A 20,239-nucleotide genomic window follows, 5' to 3' on the forward strand; every position below is an offset into this window, starting at 1 on the left:
GGGAAGAGGTGGGTCGATGCTGGGCGGAACGAGGCTGGTGTCAACATCGTGACGACGGGTGGCGTAAGTTCGGGGTTGGATGGGAGTCTGTACATTGTCCAGGAGCTGGCGGGGAAGGAAGCGTCGGACTTTGCGGGAGAAATCGTGGAGTTCGAGAGGAGGCAGGGGGAAGAACCGTGAGACTGAGAGGCGGGACGCAGTTCGTACGGCTCCTTTCTCACCCATTGTACATTTGAGCTGGCCAATCCGCATCGTGGTTATACATCAGGTCCCAACGAATGTTGTTGCCACAATCCCCACTCGTACCGTTCATCCTACCACCTCTCCCAGATCAGGGAACGGTTCAAGCACTCTGATGGTCTCGTCGTGCGTGGTGCGGGTCGGAGGTGATCACGAAGGGGAAGCAGGTACTAAGTTTGATGACGAGGTTCGTGAGTTTGAAGCTGCGGGGCGCGCATGGCGTTCAGCTGGCTGTCTCAGTGTCTGTACGGGCACCATGATCATCGGCGGTGAGCGTTCTGAGGGGTAAGAAGGGACGATGCGTCACATGTTCTACGACAAGCTGTCGGAGTTGTCGACACACAGTGACATGTACAGACAAGTGGGGACATCGAGGTACAGTACTGAGGGAAAAGAGGTGGATAGGGGTGAACGAGGTTGTGGTCAGGATTGACAGCGGCGTGAGTTCGGGGATGGATGCGAGTTCGTATGTGGTCGAGAAAATGATTGGGAAGGAAGCAGCCGATTTTGCGGGAGACATAAGTGCTGCTCAATTCTTATTTCGTTCGTCCGTTCGTCTGTTCGTTCGATTGAGCAGGACCCCTGAAAATACCGATAGAGGTTAGATACCAATTCCGTAAAAAAGTGAGGTCTGGAGGCTGTATGTTAGATACGGTTGCGGTAAAATGTGGCGCAGCGCCCGTACACTGGGTACAATACCCATATTGAGCCACTGAGAAAGTGTGAAAGGAACCGGACAAAGGTCAAATTTTGTTCATAGTGTTGCCTTGCAAAACAAATGAAAGTTCATTGAACAGTGCTGAACAAAGATCATATCCTGTGTCACAATCAGATTTTTGCACACTCAAAAGTAGTATTATTCTAATTTGTTTCACTGACTGTGCAATGGACAATCATGAAAAAAGTTTGACCTTTGACCGGTTATTCTCGAAGTTTTGTGCATGCTCAATATGGGTGATGTACCCAGTGGTAAGGCCGGATACTTCAGTCCCGGTAGAATTGAGGCTCGATATCCAAGGTCAGATACCATTGTGGTATATACCCGGCTTCTCCCGGCACTCAATACTCGCTTGTGCAGCCACAATTTGCCCCAATAAATATTTGAGCTGAGATTGCACTGTTTTGGGCCTATGTATCGCATATTATAGCGAATAATACCTTATTTTGATCAAATTTGGCCACGAAAAACCCTTGTAACGGGATCAAAATTCGGAGGTTGGATATCTGGGTCCCGGTAAATCTCGAGCCACATGGCTAGGTTGGTATCGCGTCCCGGTAAAAACAGCCAAATTAGGCGAAATTTGGTCCCGGTAAAAATGAAGGAAATCAGGTTCTCTGGTATCTAACCTCCATTAGTACTTTCAGGGGTCCTGATTGAGCGCGACCAAAAGAGTGAGGAAGCAATGATGGCCGGCGATCCGGGACCACGGTCATGTAATGTGTTCTCCGTTGGTGGCCGGCACATTTATTTCCTGAGGCTTTTTCAAGATATATGCACAAGCATGATAAGAGCCCCAATTGGGTCAATACTCCTACTCAGCCTGGGCACCCGGTCCATACATCTCAGAATTGCTATGAGGAGAATAATGTGGCATGTAATCTACGTCGACGGATTTCGTCCACATAACTAGCCACGGAGATTCTCGATGCCTTGCCGCGACCGGTGAGCACATCACATGACCGTGGTCCCGGATCGCCGGCCATCATTGCTTCCTCACTCTTTTGGACGCGCTCAATCGAACGAACAGACGAACAGACGAACGGAATAAGAATTGAGCAGCACTATAGTACAGTTCGAGAGGAGGCAGGAGGTTGGCAGGAGGTGTTGCAATCTTTAGGGCCGGGCGATATGCTGGTCCAAGTGCACAAAAAATATATTAGCACCGGAAACATAGACTATGGACCGTCCCCGGAAAAAACCCTCCGGCTTCTAACACAGTAGCACCCCGGTATTATTTACATTGTCTTCCCGGTTACGAGTTGAATGAACTCAATGCATAACTACCCCGGTAATGTGTACACAGGTGCCCCGTTAAGTCATGTCTCTTACGCCCCCGGTAAACTTTGGGGATCTCAAGTAAAGTCAGATTCAGTACGAGTACCAGTAAGCAATGGGACAGTGACAATCAGATATTAAAAATCATAGTAAAATAGTGTGTATTGACCAAGGATCAAATTCGCGGCCCACGGAATCCCGAGTCATCAGACTGATAGTAAGGTGAAAGTAGACTGACTGCCTGCTGGATGATTTCATTGTCCCTCACGAAACCGTTAGCTTCAAGCTTCTCGATGGCACCGTCACGGCATCCGGTGAAGACATCCACCCATTCTACGGATTGCACATGGTCGAGCACCTGCGCAAACGCGAGTGGCGTGTCGGGATGTAAGAGAGCGGCACCGACTTTCCTCTTCCACAACACATTCCAGTTACTCTGACATCTCCGGTGATCCTCGCACTCCACGTCCTGAACATCGAGCATCGGCGGCTTCGCAGCAGCTAATCGCCGCTCGCGTTCGATACCATCCTTTGCTTTTGTGAGGATTTGGTATGTCTCGAGCCCTATCTGCCGACCGTGTTCAAGTGTCAGATCACGCAGCGGCATGGTGACCAGCTGGCGAAAGGCGGGAGCAAGCCACGCCTCGACCCTAAGCAGGCGTGCAACTTGAAGACGTCGTGCTGGATGAAGAGTCATTGAATCTAGCTGGCTGCGAGCAAAGGCCATGGCATCGTCCATCAGCCACATTTTCCCGAGCTCGTAGAGATTGATAAGGCTATCAACGCTGTATGGCGGTGGAGACCAACTGCAGCATTTCATGTATCAGTGTTTGTTCCTGGCACGAGCCTGAGGCGAGTCATGAAACTTACGGTCTGTAGACAAAATCCAAGAAGTCTTCAAACTGTCGAGTTGTGACAAACGCGAGCGTAATCGGCCTCACATCATCCAGCCCTTCCGCACCGGAATCTCCAGGTGGCATGGAGAACATATGGTGGAAGACCTCCGAGTCTAGGATGTCGCGGTGCGGACGGTATAAGACGTGTCCAACCTAATACTCAAGCTCAAGCTTCACATGAAGAAAAAGTATCGGACGGACGCACCTTTATGACGACTGTCCCGGCAGGGAAGTAATATCGCTCATGGTGCACGACTGCAGAAGCTGCGGGTGCTCTTTGCGCAGCCTCCATTGCAAACCACGGACGCGTGTTTTGTAAGGACATCGTGTTGCACATGCTCACTTGTAGGTCCAAGTTTATGTCAGTGTTTTGGTTTAATTTCCGATTTTACGTGTCAAAGCAGGCGCTTGTGTCCGATGCACTATTAGTAACCTGGAGGCCCAGTAGAACTCAGACCACCGGTCGCACTATCCGCACCCCACGATGCCTCTCCTACCTCCGCTACCGCCCAGAGAGAGTCAGCTAGCATCGAGCTGGTCGCTGAACGTTTCGAATGCATATAGCATCATACACGACGCCTATACGATCGGGACGAGGCTCATCGAGCAGGCTCAGGATGACCCCTTGCGGCTTCGAATCCACATGGAGAACATTCTTAACAATATCACACCGGTTCTCATGGCTCTCGAGACTTCTGCCGAAGAAGAAGGCTTGCCTCTTGACTGGATCAAGGCTGTTGCGGAAGCGATGGGGGAACTAGTGGTCAGACTGCGGACAGCACAGATAGGGGCCGATGGCATGTAAGCATCATGGGGCTCATCCAAAAGCACACTGAATGAGCCTGCCTAACAGTGACAACAGCAAGGTCAACCACATAGAGCCGATCACTGTGACGCGAACTGGACGACGTGGCCGTCCTCGCAAGATCATCGACCTAGAGTATCTTCAGGAAGCGATGTCTCCACAGCGACGGATCATGGTCAAGAAATTGGCTGAGATCTGTGGCGTTCATCGTAATACCATGCGGTATTACCTCAAGCTTTATAATGTGGACTACAATTTCACTGCGCTTACCGACGTCGATTTGGATCGTTTAGTCAAGACCTTCCGTCGGGACAAGCCCCAGTCTGGTATTCGCTATCTGATCGGATTCCTGAGGAGACATGGGTTGCAAATCCAGAAGGCGAGAGTACGAGCCTCAATTCGGCGTGTAGACGGATTGGGCAGAGTCTTACGGGAACGAGTGACGGTCCAGCGATGGAAGTATAAAGTCGCACGGCCGAATGCGCTATGGCACATTGATGGACATCACAAATTAATCCTGTGGGGCATCGTCATCCATGGGATTGTTGACGGTTATTGTCGGACCGTGAGTCTACTTCTAGTGATGTTGGGATAACAGGAAATCTGACATTCAGTTGCAGGTGACAGGCTTGAGGGCAAGTGACAATAATAGGGCATTGACGGTCTTGGATGTCTTCCTCGATGCTGTCAATAGATATGGTATGCCGTCACAGATGCGAGGAGATCGAGGAGGGGAAAATAAGCAGGTTTCCGTCTTCATGATATTGTACAGGGGCCCGAACCGTGCCTCCTTCATCTGGGGATTGTAAGTGATGCTCTATTTCATCAAAATGCGACAATTAATGCGGCGTGAATCCCTGAAGGTCCACACATAACACTCGGATAGAGCGTCTGTGGGTGGAGGTTGGAACACAATTTGCCCATTCATGGCGAGGGTTCTTTTTCCGCCTAGAACGGATGCATTCCCTTGACAGATCGAATGCATTTCATTTATGGCTCCTACAGTACCTTTTTCTTCCGATGATCAACTTTGATGATTGTCGGAACTTCCAAGAGGTCTGGAATGCCCACCCTATCTCTGGCGAAGGGCACGATCGGAGTCCCAATGTGAGTTCACGTATCATTGGCTGGTATCAGTGCAGCTGCTTGATCACTGCGCAGGACATGTGATTAGTCGGTTTAACAGAGCATGGGGTGTATGCTGACGAGTGTGCAAGCATACATCCCGATACCATCGAACGTTACTACGGTACACATGGGAGGCCAGCGGTGCGTCGACCAGACCAGACAGGTGCTGGTCATCCCCCAGATGAAGAGGAGCCGCTAGGTGATCGAGTTGCGAGTGATGTTGAGACTCACATTCACCACGATGCCGTTGAAGTTCCGCAAGCGGCTGATCCATTTGCAGATATCACACAGGAAGCAGCCTTCTATAGGTTATTAGAGATAGTTAAGGCTGAGGGTCACATCCCGTCAGGATACAGATGTCATCCGCATGAATGGGATGACACCCACTACCCCGCTTTTGAATCCATAAGGTCAGGTCGGCGGGGCAAGAAATCTATTCGAGTTCCTCTACCAGTACACATTTGGAAGCCGCGTGCGGACCTTTGGGCACAAGGACTCGACATTATGACTAGAGTACAGATGCTAGGTAGCCAAGCCATGTCGTAGTCAGTAGGGTAATACCACGTTCGCCGATCGTACCGGCAATCATAATCAATGAGTAAATGTCTATAAGATGCCGACTTCATAGACTGACCGTATACCACAACTTAGCCCGTAATGACTAGCCAACGGAAGTGCTCTCGACAAACCAAGGCCGTGGCCTCATCCAGCATGGTTTCTAAGGCAAAACAGTCATCTGGCTCATCAGCTGTCATTGTCAATACTGTTCTGAGCAATATGGGGATCGGCACTGGGAAATCCGCTGCTAGCAACTCCAAGACCGTACTCGCGGCTCATGAAGAGAGCAATGCGGGGCTACGACGGACTAGCGCCACGTTGCTCAAGCCAAATCATCCTGTTAAACGAAAGGTTTTTAGACATTATTCAATTTCAACTGAAGGTGCTTACACCTAGATCCAAAGGCAAACAAGGAAAAATCCTCTGCATCTGAACATACAGTAGATAGTGAGGGCAGTGGTGGCACGCAAACCTTCCGAGTTTGGGCAGTCGTTGCCGTTACGGATGGCCTGACTTTGACATGACGTACGTGAGACGTTACTTCGCCTGGTCTACTTTCCTTTGACAGCCACATGTGGTAACAGGAGACAGGCCGCTATGAGCTGAACACGAGGAAAGCACCAGACAAACAAGAAATCTAGGATCTGAGTGTTGAAGGATTGGCGGCTATGAACATCTCTGGGGTATACCTAGACCAGTCCTGGGATTTCGCTATGCTCGATGAGCAACTGAGGAAGATATTCCCATACCTTTTCGAACATCTCGACACACTCCCCGCTTTGCACTCGTCAACCAATGAGGAATTGCTGCAATGGGTTCTCTGTACCCAGTCGCGGTCTCGGCTGAGCCCTGCACCATTTCCGTTTCCCGTTGGAACACATGCATACTGGAACAAGGGTTCCGCCAAGGCGTCATGGTAGGACAGCATTATATATATTGGTACGCGATATCTTAAGTCACGAGAGTAAATTCTTAAGCTTACAGACGTCATTCGATGTCTAAAAAGCGACGCGACGCCCGATTGAATGCGACGCCCGGAGGGTGATCCGGGAGAAGGCGCAAGCTGCGCAGAGTAAAGGGAAAAGGAAGGGTCAGTCTCGAGTTACTGAAAGTTGTTGTGTGGGATACTCACTGTTTCCTCCAATCATGACCAGCACATCTGTTCCCGCTCAGTCCTCCCTCTGTTATCCCATCCAAGCGGCCTCGGTCTGAGACTATCGACAAGAGCAGTGATGTTGAACTGGATCCAGGGTCGGATACGGCTGAAGAGAGAGACCAGAAGCGGCACAAAGGTGCCGATTCATGTTCAGACGGAGCGGAGTCCGAGTCAGCCAAGAGTGAATCTGAGGATCAAAACTGTGAGTAGTAAATTGACAGCGCTATTGCGGCGCGTACCAGTCACTCGGTTGATTCACTGACGACCCCTCATAGCATCTACTGCGAGTCGGGGTTCTGCAAGCCCACATTCCATTAGTCGTTCTCGATGCAGGAACGTCAAAAGCAAACCGCGACCAAACTTCGACTTGAAGTTCTTTGACCTAGCTGCTGGCTCAGATGACGAGGACTCGGAGGCTACAAGTCGACCTGCACCCAGGCCAGTGAAGCAGCAGTACGGCTCGAGATCGGCGAAGAAGCAACGCTCGCGAGTCGCAACTCAGACCGTTACACGCCAGGCCACGCACGGATCTGTACGAAATCAGTTGTCAACGTCGCCGGTATCTGGAAGGTCGTTTGAAGAGCCAGCGGTCGACAAATCGGGAAGCTCTCACCATTCCCCTACTTCGTGTCGGTTGCGGAGGCACGATACGGTCGCGTCTGCCTCGTCTGAGGTCGATCTCAACATCGAGGACCCTTACGACCAACAGTGTAGCATGAAATACTTTTGAAACATTTCAAGCAGTCCGTCGATGTGATATGAGCTGCGTTTCATTCATTTAGATATCTGATTATCCCATATCATTCATTCATCTTTTTTCTGCCACCTTCATATTCTCACAATAGATAGATAAGTACTCTGATCATAGGCTACAGTACATTCACTTTAATATCAGTTAATTTTGTTCTCGTATCATCCTCGAACCTGGAAGCAGGCTTGAGATGCACTCAGTAGGCTGCAGCGAGTCTCGACTGCGACAGTTGCACACCTAAGGTAGTTACCTGACCGTTCCAGTGTCGTACAATACTCAGATACCCAGTCAGATCGACAGTATTAACGTACACTGTCCACTGGACCTTAGAAGAGCCCGAGGCCAATGTGACATGTGAGCAAGGTCGGCAGATGCCGATTAAACGCTTCCCAATAGTCGTGAGATTTTAACTCCAGATGCGGTATCTGCCAGCACTGCCACTCACAATTACCGGGGTAACACAGGAAATACCGGGGGGGTGGAATAATTGTGCACTTGGACCAGCATAGGGCGAAAGGTTGTACGATAGGGCGCCTATAGGCTCGATACCAGCCACTTCGCAATTCAAGCTCCGCTCGTAATACTCGCTACACTGCGAAGCGGCTGGGAACTACGGTCGCCCTTTTGGCGGGATGCGCGTGACACGCGCCAACTATGAGTGGGACTTGTGATTTGAGAGCCTCATAACTCAGAAAAATCATGCCTTGGGAGATGTACACCATTGTAGGTTTTGAAGGCCATAGATTCATTTGACATAGGTCAAATTTCGATGAATTTGGACTGACTCAAGGAGAAAATCCTCTTTTCTCACCTATTCCAGTCAACTCCATTCACTTCAAAAACATCATTGAACAATGTGTGCCAGAGACGATTTTGTACGTCTGAGGGGGCAAATTTTTCTAAGTCGGAGTCACACTTGGCGGGGAAAGTTGTGACCCCGCTATGTGACTGTCCGTTGTCACCAGTCCGTTCGCAATCTCACGCCTTCCATCACTCCGAAACCAAAAAAGGAAGGCGTGTGCATTGCGTACAGGACTGGTCGCGAGTCTAGGGCGCCTATACTGCAATTTACCCACCCTTCTACCCAGCGGTCGTTTCGAGGCGGCCGCATCTGCTAGGGTTACTGTAAGTGCGTACCATGTGGAAACCACGCGATCACCACTTAGCCTATATAATTATGTAAACTTTATTTTGGCTTGCCTCTCCATGACCCTCCCAAATAACAAGGCTTATAAGAGTGGACAATCGAGCAGCGCGTCCACTCTTATAAGACTCGAAACACGTTTCTCCTAACTCCGGCGGAAGCACCGGGAACACCAGCGGCCTTGTAGGATATTAGAGTAGGGAGCCTCCAGGAGACTTCGTACATGTTGAACTAGGCGCTGACTTAGCTGCCAGGTTCTACAACGTACCAGAATGTACCAGAACTCTCTGGAACATTCTGGTATATTCCACTATTGTACAAGGGCACGGAGCTCATGTGGGTCAGTGACATCATAGGTGGAGCTCAATAGGATTAGGGATATTCCACATAGCTTAGTCAGCCTATGGGCCACAGTGTATATAAACCCTGCAGCTCTGTGACCTAATGACAAGGGTTGTTCATATGAGCTTTACCAGTAGCTACAGCATCCACTCAATACAGGTGAGTTGTGTAGGGCGCACTGTGTGTGCTGCTGCCTCCATAACTCTTCATCAGTACACAGACTCAATGTATGTACAGAATGCTGGATTAAATTGGTGAAGCATGAATACTGCACACAGACTGTTTGATATGCCAGTTACTTCTCCTGGATACTCATTTAGGTGCAGAACTTCTCAAAATCCGTAAGGATCTTGTAAATTCATATAGGGTTACCAAATATTTATTCATATATGTCTACGCACGAGGCAATATTCATAAAGCAGTCCTGGGACCAAGAGAGCGATTGAGAGACTCGAGAACTGTCCCCAAGCTCTGCCCGAGACGCGCCGGCGCGCTCGTGGGAACTCATTTATCGCGCGACGTCACGGTATCTGGACGCGTCGTGCCTCGTTCGGGCATATCTCGGCCGGCCTGCAGAAATTGTACGAGCTTGCTTTGAGGGCACATTAATTTATTTTCTGGTTCAATATGATTCTGAAAGACATATTAGAGCATCTGGTAAATTCACGAGGCCCCTAAGAATTTTGAGAAGTTCTGCACCTAAATGAGTATCCAGGAGGAGTAACTGGCATGTCAAACAGTCTGTGTGCAGTGTTCATGCTTCACTGATTTAATCCAGCATTCTGTACATACATTGAGTCTGTGTACGAAGTATTGAAGGGATATGTTGCTTTCTCCCTCTTCAATGGACCGGCTACTGTTCACAGCACCCTTACTCTATGGACCTCTCATGGGCCGATTTTTGCTATTCCTTTGCTACCACAATTTGTTTATATATTGAAAACCCCTATGTACAAATTCCTAAGTCAATCCGAGCCCTGCCGCAGGTGCTATTGATTTGTCTTGCCTGGAGGCCATCTCGCGCCTCGAAAGTGGCGCACCGCCTTATGTTCCGCAAATAGCAGTAATGAAATCAACGTTTCATTTCTCGCCACCACCTCGAATTCTATGACAGCTCCTGGGCAAATTGTTTTACTGACCTTGGGTTACGTCCACTAAAACAAGCAGTACCTGATGTTTCAACAAGGTCTTTGGTCAAGTTTGCTGCCTCTCCAGCCATTGCATGCCGGAAGCACCGGTGTGATAAAATGAAAGATCGGCGTCCATTTGCAACCGTAGTGATTGCAATTAGAAGTGCGTGATGTTTTTGAGTTCTTTCCTCGCAGCGTAACCTAACCTCAGATGTTCAGCACAGAAGCCTCGCTATTCGTCTCTGGAGCCATAGCCATGATGTTACGTCCAGGAGAGCCGCAATACTACTCCTTAAGGTTGATATCCCGCGCTTCAATCTGATCTATGAGAGTCTCACCGCAGCCACTCGTGTCTGTTTAACTTATCACCGAAGTATCTCCTTACGCGCTCAAGTATTTCTGTTTATCAACGGAACGTATAGCCCCGTCCTCGTGTATATGCCGTCTTTGACTCAGTGCGGCCATCTGAGCTCCTTGTAGATGTGAGCGAGCCTTAGAAGACGCCGTTTCAACGGTGCCCGTGAGTGTTCCAGCGCTTCTCACCTGCAACACTCCGTCGTCGTGGTTCGGCGACACATTCTCCAGCATTCACAACAACCTATTGGGGAAAGGAGCCTGCCGTGTAGACATCTCCTGTTCACAACACTGAACACTATGGATTTGGACCCGGTATCCTGGGGCTCCCGCCGTCAGCGCTCAGCCTGGACATCGGTCACTCATGATTTACCTGGAGACTCGCCGCCCTCTACGAACAAGGGCAGGAAACCAAAAACGTTCTTCAACCTGAACTTCAAGCGACGGGCTAAGACGAACACCGCTTTGAATCTCTCTGATCGAGGCCATTCTTCACTAGGGCACAAGGAGCCGATGTGGACTGACACTGAGCGCCTAAATCTTGAAACGACACGCAGCGATCAAGCCATTTCGACAGCCAAAGATATCGCCCGCGCTCTGGCTGTTGTCGCTGACTCGCTCGAAGTGCTTCCCTTTCTCAAACCCGTTGGTGCTGTCATGGGAAAGCTAATTGAAGTGATAATGGTGAGTGGGACTCGGGAGTTCAAATGATTTGATCTTCTGCGAGCATTAATGGTTTCAAAAATCAGGACGTCAGAGGAAATGCGACAGAGTGGACGTTGCTAGGTCGCCGGGCACGAGACTGGCTCATGTCATTTCAGGCGCATGCAATGGTATACGATGTGAGGGACGATCAGGATATGAAAGAAATGTTAGAGCACTATGCCTCGTCAGTTCTCTCTCAGAGTTCCAAAGCTTGCTACTGAACTTGAGTTGCATTTCAGGGAACTGAGGGGTCTGCTATCTCGTGCACTGGAGGAGCTCAACAGAGATCTGCCGTCCCGGATATTAAGACACGAAACAGACCAAGATTTGCAAAATTCGTTTCGGCGCATTCTTGATGAGATGATCGAGACAATCCAGGCAAGCCCCTTTGAATCGCCTCCGCGCATTAATTAACCCGTCTTTTAGGTAGACGTTACGATCAAGGCGCATCAGAGTATTACTCTGGTATCTCAGGAACAACGTAAGTTACAAGTTCTTTGTTCCTGTATCTATGAGCAAGTCTGTTGTGAGCAGGTTTGCAGAAACTGCAGAGCTATCAGGTCCGTGGGGCCCAGTGGTCGCGCACCTTAGGTTGTTCTGAAGGTACCCGGACGAAGATGCTCTCCGACCTGATGTCCTGGGCAGAGGCCCCGGCGACACCCGGCGTTGCTGTGATCTTGTACTTGTCAGGTAGTGCGGGCTTCGGAAAGACGACCATCTCTCACACCCTCGCACGCGTGCTTTTCGACGCCAAGCGGCCGGAGCCAACTCTTGGACCGATTCTTGGAGCATCGTATTTCTTCCAGTCCGACGGTGATGCTCGACGGGGTGGTACGACGGTCGGCTCACGAGGTGGTTTGACAGATACCTTTGCGACCATTGCTCGCGCTCTGGCTCAGGTTTTCCCATCATACCGCAACCACCTTTTGCGAGCGCTTGAAAATACTGTCCCCGATCATGCTTCTGACCAATTCCACGACCTCCTTGTTGCTCCTCTGATGAATTGTGCAGCCCCCTCGCCACCATTCACAATCATTCTGGATGCGCTTGACGAGTGTAGAGACTGGCACGAGCTGCTCACACTCCTTCAGTCTCAGATCCAATTGCTCAGATTCCATGTTCGTTTCTTCATCACTACCAGGCCGACGGAGAGCATTACGAATGCTTTAGAAAATATCAGATGTGCTCGTTCGCTGGATATTTCCTCATATAATGAAGAGAACAATGACGACATCGAACAATACTTCAGACAGCATTTCCACCAACTCGCGCTGTCGCACGACAAGAAAGAGCCTTGGCGTAGCGATGAACACATACAAAAACTTACGGCGCGCGCCGGCGGCTTATTCATCTGGGCCTCAACAATCTGCAAATATCTATCCAACTCTTCCAATCCTGACGCGGATATACGTCGCGTAGAGGAGGAGCTCGATCTGCGAGGCACGGCCACTGACGACCCAGAAGCTGGACTCCATGACATGTACCATGCGCTCCTCATTAATGCTTACAGCACCCTAGGGCAAGATAGTACACGAAGAGCTTTCCGACCTGTCCTTGCGATGACAATCCTTTCCTCGCCATCTCATCCTCTTGATCCTGCCTCTATAACGGAGGTGCTGGGCTATTCAAGCGTCTCCGACGTCGCCACCATTCTGGGATCTCTCCGAGGAGTGATTGACTACGGGGAAGGTTCCAAGATATATATGCGACACCCTTCATTCTCCCGCTATGTTGAATACGCTTGCGACGATGAACGATTCAAGATCGTCCCAAGCTCAGACCATAGTATGATCGCCGTCGCATGCTTCCAGCTCCTGCATGCCGCTCTGCGCCACCACAGACGGTCTCATTGTACGGTCCAATACTGGATAAGTATTGCCTCTGATTCTAGGCTCATTCCCCGTGGGGAAGGCTTCGACTATGCATCTAGCTGCTGGATAGAACATCTATGCAAGTCTTCGGGAGCTCGAGATGATGATCTCATGTCCGCCCTAGGAAGATTCCTCGAATACGATGTGATACATTGGGCTGCACTCAGGGAACATTGCGGTGCTGATGCAGCAGGTCCACTACGCCATCTGTGGCAGTACTGCGAGAATCAGGTTCGTAAATACTTCCCTTCTGAGGTATATCACTTTGACGAGAGCATTGGCCATAGGGTATACACCATCATCGAAATTGCAAAGTAGTATCTCAGTTCGTGGACGGCATCAAAGAAGATATGCGCAAAGACCCCAACCTAATCTACGCCTCTCTATTATGTACGGTACCATCTACTGAGGCGCATCGCGAAGTCCGGTCCATGTTCCTCCGTTCTTATGGCTGGGAAGTCTCATTTCGAGCTCGCGTGATCTCCACATCGGGTAGAAAAGTCTGTCTCATAGAAGGAGAACACAGTGATCATCAGATCCTGAAGCTCGAGTGGAAACCGGAGGCACGTGAGATATTAATTGTATTCTAAATGGATAGATAATGTGCTTCCCCCCTTTAGAGCTCGTTCTTCAAAATGCAAGATATTATATTTAGTAGGACAGCAGGTGCTCGCGAAAGTATACCACGCAAGGTCCTTTACATGCCTATCATGTAGGTATAATATATCCGAGAAATCGCTCGTATTGTAATACTTGCGTGAAGGCAGGCCGGTCCTCTACAAGTTGACGACAGAACCCATCCTCTTGAGGTTCTCTTGCTTTATCCCTGCATATACGATATGGCCTACTGTCTTATGGGTGAGTCTCTGGTGTTTTCGTCTTGTCCCACTGCGCACTGGCAGTGCCGTCAGTCTCAGAATAGCGAACGTTGATGCATCCTTGGACGCCATCGCAGGATCTGAGGAGTTTGCCCAGTATGCGTATAGTGTCGAAGGCGTCACGGAACCTCTGGCCATGTTACAGCACGCACTCCTCTCGTCCGGTGCGAATCGGGAATTATCGAATTTAACATACAGCGAACGGATAGCCATAGAGGCGATTTTGCTTGCTGTATGTTCGTTACTACCTTCCACAAAATATAACTACTTATCACTCAATAGGGGGAACGTTTCACTGATATCCCGGGTCGCGCAAAAACTCTGGTCTGTACTTCCCTTAGGTAGTTTGATGTGTCGTCTGACGGTACTTCTTAGGTTGATAGCACCTGGAAGATACTTTGTTCTAAGCCGTTCCTTGTGCATGCGCCCTATATAAGGTCGGCAACAGAGACACGTATTTTGTCCATGTTTCGCGGCCGGTACGATATACCATTCAAGCAAATTCACCATTCAACTGTAATGGCGTATCTTAAGTGCTACTTGACACTTAGTCTTCTAACATTCAATCTTCAGGCCAGACCTCAGGACATGGTTCGCCGTGTCAATGAACGAGTAGTGATGCTGCATCCTCATATTCTTCCATCTTATGGTACGACACGTTATGACGAGTTCTTGCCAGAGGTGCCATTCGAGGAAATTAGGTTATTTCTGAAGGCTAATCCCGCAGCAGATAGGCTTGCTTTGGTGGGTGTAGTTGGCATCAGCCCTGGGACAGGAACTCAATATTTGTCAGATCAAGGAGGTCGCCGAAGCTTTGGCCCATCTGCACCACACGGAACCATCTGTAGTATACGGATTCATGGAGCCAGTGAGTATTGTCGTCCACCCCGATCATGACCTGTATGTCATTCGCTGACGCCATACGGTAGAGACATATCTTCATTATTGATGGCCACGTCGCCATACGCGAGTTCCCCCTTTGGGAGCCGCAAGCTTGGTTGTACGATTACACCGGTCGATCCTTGGCCGAGGTGAAAGCAGTACACTCTGCCCCGGAGATTATACACCAGTTACCGAACAAGAAGCAGCTTCATATGACTCCTGAATGCGACGTTTATTCTTTTGCGATGACTGCCTATGAGGTGAGAATGCAAGCCATATGTTTCTTAGAGGGTCGGTTACGAATACGTTTATCAGATCTTCACCGGAAAAGAGCCCTTCGTACTGGACTATTCCGTATTATGGGAAAATGAGAAGACAAACTGGGAAGATGCCGTCATGGAAGGAATACGACCTAGGCGTCCCACCCCTCAAGTCGCACCCCAGCTAACTGATGCGCTGTGGTCACTGATACAAGACTGCTGGAAGCAAGACCCTCTTGTCCGACCAACAATGTCAGAGGTCGTCCAGAGGCTAGAGGACTCTTCAATAGACTTTTACAAGACGACCAATCTCCCTCAGCCAGACGAGCACAAAGCAAAACCTGGGAAGTGGTGGTTTCGAGTGCTAGCTGACGGCCCGCTATGGTCATGTCATAAATGCAACACAGGTTTCGGCAAACGTGTCTGGCCCCTTGCCAGCTACGAAGGCCAGTGGCACAAGCAACCGACGCCGCGTAATCCCATAGCAGGGGCTGCAGTCTCGTCCGTGCCTATTTCCCGAGTGGGCGGGGGTATCGCTCTTGTAGCCTTGGTTGTATTTGTCTGGTCTCGACAAAGGGCTCTTTTGTAGCTTTCTCCATGCTGGTTCACTCATGTTCGTATAATGTGCATTTATTCATTATATTCACCAGAGACAAGCTGCCAGTCAGCGGTAACTACTACGCAAAAGGTTACCTCATTGGGACGCACATGGCAGCACACGGCATCGCCTTGAAGCAACCTCACTGTGACGAGTAGGGTTGGAGATAGCCTGTGCGGGCTCCAATACAGAGTTGCCTACTCTCTTCCGGAGTACCAAGTATCCGTACCACCGTAGTCAGATACCCATGTGGACGACGAGGATGGGCCTGGATGGCTCGCGATATTGAGCGGCAGCGAGCCAAATAGTACATGGACTGTGATCATACAGCGGCTAATCAGAACTAACGCACCTCGACGTAGGCGACCTTCGTGGTGCGACAAGGATGCTCGAGAGTGGAGCTAGCTAAAATCTTCCTGCTGTCGCGAGACTCGACCCTCTCCGGGCAGGGGACCGCAACCGAGACACGATTGGCACCTAGGAGTCCAGAGCAACCCCCGACCTCACGCCAGTGATGGGGTATACCTGCCTGGAAGACACGGACACAATTTAGACGAGGTCAGACCGGACTGCGCTATCGTGTCCCCTACAATAGCAGATAGTCGAAACAGTGAGCAATATCGAGTTCAGTTAGTATCCTTCAGTTCTTAGACATACTACGACGGTCAGTAGAATGCACCTCGTATCGTATACTCGAAGGGTCGGCGTTTTGCGCGAAACCTTGGCGGTGCAGTGCTCGTCGTATCCAAGATCGAACCACCATAAAATTTCGAATCATTCAATAGTCAAATTTACCCTTCGGGGCTTCAGCGGTGTGATTGGCCGCAATGATGGCAAGCAGAGAAAGATTGGAGCATGGTTCAAAAGCACTCACCTTCGCACCGTAATTCCACACAAAGCCTACTACGAACAATGTCGCAGTACAACATCGCCGTCTTGCTTTACCCTGGTGCCGACGCCCTGGACTTCACTGGGCCAGTGGAGATCTTCTCCGCTGTTCTAAGCGGCCGATCATTGAGCGCTCCGGCTGTGTTCCATTCCACTACATTCGCGCTCGCGTCCCCGGTAACGGCGGCCAGCGGGCCGCTCACGCTCACCCCGAACGCCACGCTCGTCCAGGTCAGGGAACGGCTCGAGGACTTCGACGTCCTGGTCGTGCCCGGCGCGGGTCCGCAGGTCATCACCGACCTAATTACAAGCGAGGACGGGAAGCAGGTATTGGACCTGATCAAGCGCTTCGCGGGTTTGGAACCGCGCAGCGCGCACAGGGTCCTGCTGTCCGTCTGCACGGGCTCCGTGATCCTCGGCGCTGCGGGCGTTCTAGGGGGAAAGGAGGCAACGACGCATCACATGTTCTACGACATGCTGTCTGAGGTGTCGGCGAAGGCGGGTGGAAAGGTCGAGCTGGTGAAAGAAAGGAGATGGGTCGATGCGGGGTTTAATGAGGCTGGCGTTCGCATCGTGACGGCGGGTGGGGTAAGCTCGGGGATGGACGCGAGTTTGTATGTGGTCGAGAAAATGGTAGGAAAGGATGCTGCGGACCTTGCGGGAGAAATTGTAGAGTTCGAGAGCAGGCAGGAGGTGGTCGTGTAGAATGTCGGGCGGTGGTTTCGTGGGAATGTAGGACCTACAGTGGACCAGTCCGACCCCACATCGAACGTCAAACTGCGACTACGACAAGACATGCAGTAACAGTACGTAAACCTCTAAGTAACTAGACTGTAGTGGATTATCCTAGAGAACGACAGGGATGGAATCGATTGCTATGGTGGCTACCAGCGGATAAAGAGCCGCTCGTTTTAGTACTTACTCGAACGGGAGCCTCAACGATACCAGCATGCATTCATTTTACGAAGCTGTCAGCGGCTGTTCTCCTCTATCTATGTACTCAGGTCGAATCAAACTTGGCCAGATTATCTGACGAGTGAGACATCACGTCTCCCTCGACTCACACTGGTAAGGGTCCCCTACGAAGACGGCCAACAGCACTGATGTGACTGGTGCCAGTGGCAGGGGGTGCAGTCATCGGATGTTGTTGTCCTCGTTTGGTCCTCGTGTCGTTAATGCAGTACTGGTATATATCCACCGATCATCCACGTTCCAATCTTGCATTGTATTCGCAGAAACCCAATAGGATGCAGTGACCCGGACGTCCATCCGACGTCGAAGCAACACAAAGGCAATCCGTGCTCGCTGACTGCTTACCCAACCCCCGCAGAAATCATGCTGGAAGAACAGAGCATACAGAGTCGACGTTCAGTACAAATCCCTGGATGTCAACCCCCTGCGCGAGCGCAGGCGGATGAAAGCGAGCACGACGCCACTTACGAGTTTCGAGCGCCTTCGGATTTCATCGTCGACCTAAGGAGAGACTCGCGGTGGGAAGTCACGTCTGTTACCAGCTCGACAGTGACCGGCCGAACGGGAGTGGGTCGTACGCAGGACATCTTATTGTCCATACTCGGACGGCAGGTAGAGGATCAGATAGCTGCTATAACTCAGAGATGGAATACATGGCGACAACCACCGAGTAAGCTCTCTCGTTATCCTTTGAATGAGATGTATATCTAACCAGGAGGCAAAGGTGAAGAAGGGGTAACACAGCAGGCTCGGGCAAGGAATCTAGTGTCACCCCTCCCACCCTTGGTTGATCAGGTAACAGCGCTGTTCTCAAAGCGCACTTATGCTCTTTTGGAGTTACTATCCTCGGAAAGAGCTTACGCAAGTGAATTGGCTTTGATACGGACTGATTGCATTCCATTGGCGCTTGGTTAGCCCCCATCTTAATGCTACCTCCTCTCGGATGTGCGCTAATCAGCTTGAGCCGCTCAGACCAACACATTTCCCGAGTCTCTGAACAAGTCGATTCCCTTGCCAGCTCGTCTCCTCCGATGTCCAGAGATGCAAATCCATCATGGTCCAGTCCCATGACTCCCCATGACGTCAGGCGTATCTTCGGAAACATCGTCGAGCTGGCGGAACTCTCTGATACCCTCTGCGATAGACTCGAGCCGGCGCTGGGTAATATGCTCGAAGACGGAGGAGCGGATAGCTGCGTTGGTCAGGTGTTCCTGGATCTCGTGCGTCTCCCGTCTCGTTGATTCGTTACTCTCTCCTGATCTTTGTGTCCGAAGATCCCTTCCTTGGAGCCACTCTACAAGACGTACATCTCTGGCCACCAGTTGTCGCTCTCGCATTACGCCGCCTTGACTACCCCCACCCCATCTCCGGCCTTCCGTACGTACTTGGGGATTGTCGAGTCAAAGGCCTCAAGCTTCACCGACACGCGCGATCTCCGATCCCTCCTCGAGAAGCCCGTCCATCGCTTCCTTAGGTACCCGGCGCTTCTGCAAGCCATTTACGAAGAGACCCCCGATGGCCATAGAGATAAAGAGAACTTGAAGAAGGCGAGAGAGGAGCTACTGAGGGCGCTGCGGAGCGTGAACGAGGGCTTGCGCCGGCGGGAGGTTGTCCGGGTGGTCTTGAACACGGTGGGCTCGAAATCGCATAGCAGAAAGAAACGCACGTTCTCTGGGTTAACCACCGGCCTCAAGCTGGGCTTCATCCAAAGTCTGAACCAGAGTCTCCCGTACGAGAGGGAGCCTGATCCTGGCGCTGTTAATGTGGGAAGCCATAGCCATTGGTACGACGGAGCGGAAGATGTCTCACAATACGAGAGGGAGCTGCAGTTGTTCGCCAAGTTTATCGAAGACTTTCACAGGGTTGTGAAGACGTGGGTAGCATCGGTAAAGGACTTCCACATGCAGCAGCTGGTCTGGTCGCTCGCTTTTGGCCGGATGATGAATTTCGTGGATTCCGACGACAATAGCACAGAGCTGAGCGAATCATTTGATGCCTTTGTGGTGGTGTCCAAGAGCTATATCCTCCCCGCGTGTCAAATAATGCAGGCTTCCATAGAAGTCAGGGTGCTCGCGCGCTTGGACATGCTAAGCGATAGTATGGAAGGACCGATGAAGTTGTTGGGCGCAATGCGTACACTGCGGCCCCTACATCATCACCTCCTACGGCATCCGTCTGCGGCTTCCGGCGGGCGAGATGCATCGGCGCTCATGGAGGCTAGCCAGTCGTATGTCTTACTGAGAAGCCAGTTGGCCGCTGAGCTGCCAGGATACTTGGCTCTCCTGGAGAAGGGTGTGCGAGGGTGTGTCGGGGTCTTTGTCGAGCACCAGGTCACTTTGTGGGAAGGTGTGCGGAGCGCGTGGATAAAGCTATGGGGGGCGCTCAGGGAGGACGACGAGGATCTCAGCCAGCACATGCAGTGACGACGCTCGCGAACTGGTGGGAACGATGGCACTTCACGTACGAGATATTTGGTAAACTTGCAGTCGTCCAGGAACCCTCTCATAGTGTCAGGGAGCTCCGCATTCAGAGAATGTAACGGGCGGCAAGTCAATCATGATTCTTGAAGAACCACCCGGTCCGAGCAGTCCCAGAATGGCTTGCTGCGGCTCGGATACGGAGATGCAATGATGGCGGTTTTTTGTATACTTATTCACTGAAGTTCGGCCAGGGTGTTGATATGGT

The 20,239-nt window shown here is 50.9% G+C and overlaps 5 protein-coding genes across 5 annotated transcripts; 4 read left to right on the plus strand and 1 right to left on the minus strand.

Moving 5' to 3' along the window:
- Positions 1–2,411: 2,411 nt before the first annotated feature.
- Positions 2,412–3,424, minus strand: GLOTRDRAFT_129685 (uncharacterized protein; the record flags this gene model as incomplete). The annotated part of the gene is made up of 3 exons (XM_007868345.1): positions 2,412–3,042; positions 3,107–3,285; positions 3,338–3,424. 3 exons carry the CDS (start codon positions 3,422–3,424, stop codon positions 2,412–2,414), a joined length of 897 nt encoding a protein of 298 aa, XP_007866536.1.
- Positions 3,425–5,722: 2,298 nt separating this feature from the next.
- On the plus strand, positions 5,723–7,509 carry GLOTRDRAFT_93861 (uncharacterized protein; the record flags this gene model as incomplete). The annotated part of the gene is made up of 5 exons (XM_007868346.1): positions 5,723–5,974; positions 6,265–6,539; positions 6,664–6,713; positions 6,778–6,981; positions 7,055–7,509. 5 exons carry the CDS (start codon positions 5,723–5,725, stop codon positions 7,507–7,509), a joined length of 1,236 nt encoding a protein of 411 aa, XP_007866537.1.
- A 3,291-nt stretch (positions 7,510–10,800) lies between these two features.
- GLOTRDRAFT_93862 (uncharacterized protein) lies at positions 10,801–15,852 on the plus strand (the record flags this gene model as incomplete). Its single annotated transcript, XM_007868347.1, has 15 exons — positions 10,801–11,184; positions 11,250–11,389; positions 11,636–11,686; positions 11,740–11,765; positions 11,896–13,307; positions 13,364–13,576; positions 13,697–13,788; positions 13,840–13,934; positions 14,032–14,186; positions 14,237–14,278; positions 14,528–14,698; positions 14,730–14,822; positions 14,884–15,096; positions 15,152–15,597; positions 15,747–15,852. The coding sequence occupies 15 exons, from the start codon at positions 10,801–10,803 to the stop codon at positions 15,850–15,852; spliced, it is 3,639 nt and encodes a 1,212-aa protein (XP_007866538.1).
- Positions 15,853–16,606: 754 nt separating this feature from the next.
- On the plus strand, positions 16,607–17,287 carry GLOTRDRAFT_41963 (class I glutamine amidotransferase-like protein; the record flags this gene model as incomplete). The annotated part of the gene is made up of 1 exon (XM_007867915.1): positions 16,607–17,287. One exon carries the CDS (start codon positions 16,607–16,609, stop codon positions 17,285–17,287), a length of 681 nt encoding a protein of 226 aa, XP_007866106.1.
- A 1,298-nt stretch (positions 17,288–18,585) lies between these two features.
- Positions 18,586–20,093, plus strand: GLOTRDRAFT_129689 (DH domain-containing protein; the record flags this gene model as incomplete). Its single annotated transcript, XM_007868348.1, has 3 exons — positions 18,586–18,774; positions 18,829–19,900; positions 19,975–20,093. 3 exons carry the CDS (start codon positions 18,586–18,588, stop codon positions 20,091–20,093), a joined length of 1,380 nt encoding a protein of 459 aa, XP_007866539.1.
- Between the last annotated feature and the right edge of the window lie 146 nt (positions 20,094–20,239).

Source organism: Gloeophyllum trabeum (assembly GCF_000344685.1).
Source record: "Gloeophyllum trabeum ATCC 11539 unplaced genomic scaffold GLOTRscaffold_00007, whole genome shotgun sequence".
In the NCBI taxonomy this organism is placed as follows: Eukaryota; Fungi; Basidiomycota; class Agaricomycetes; order Gloeophyllales; family Gloeophyllaceae; genus Gloeophyllum; species Gloeophyllum trabeum.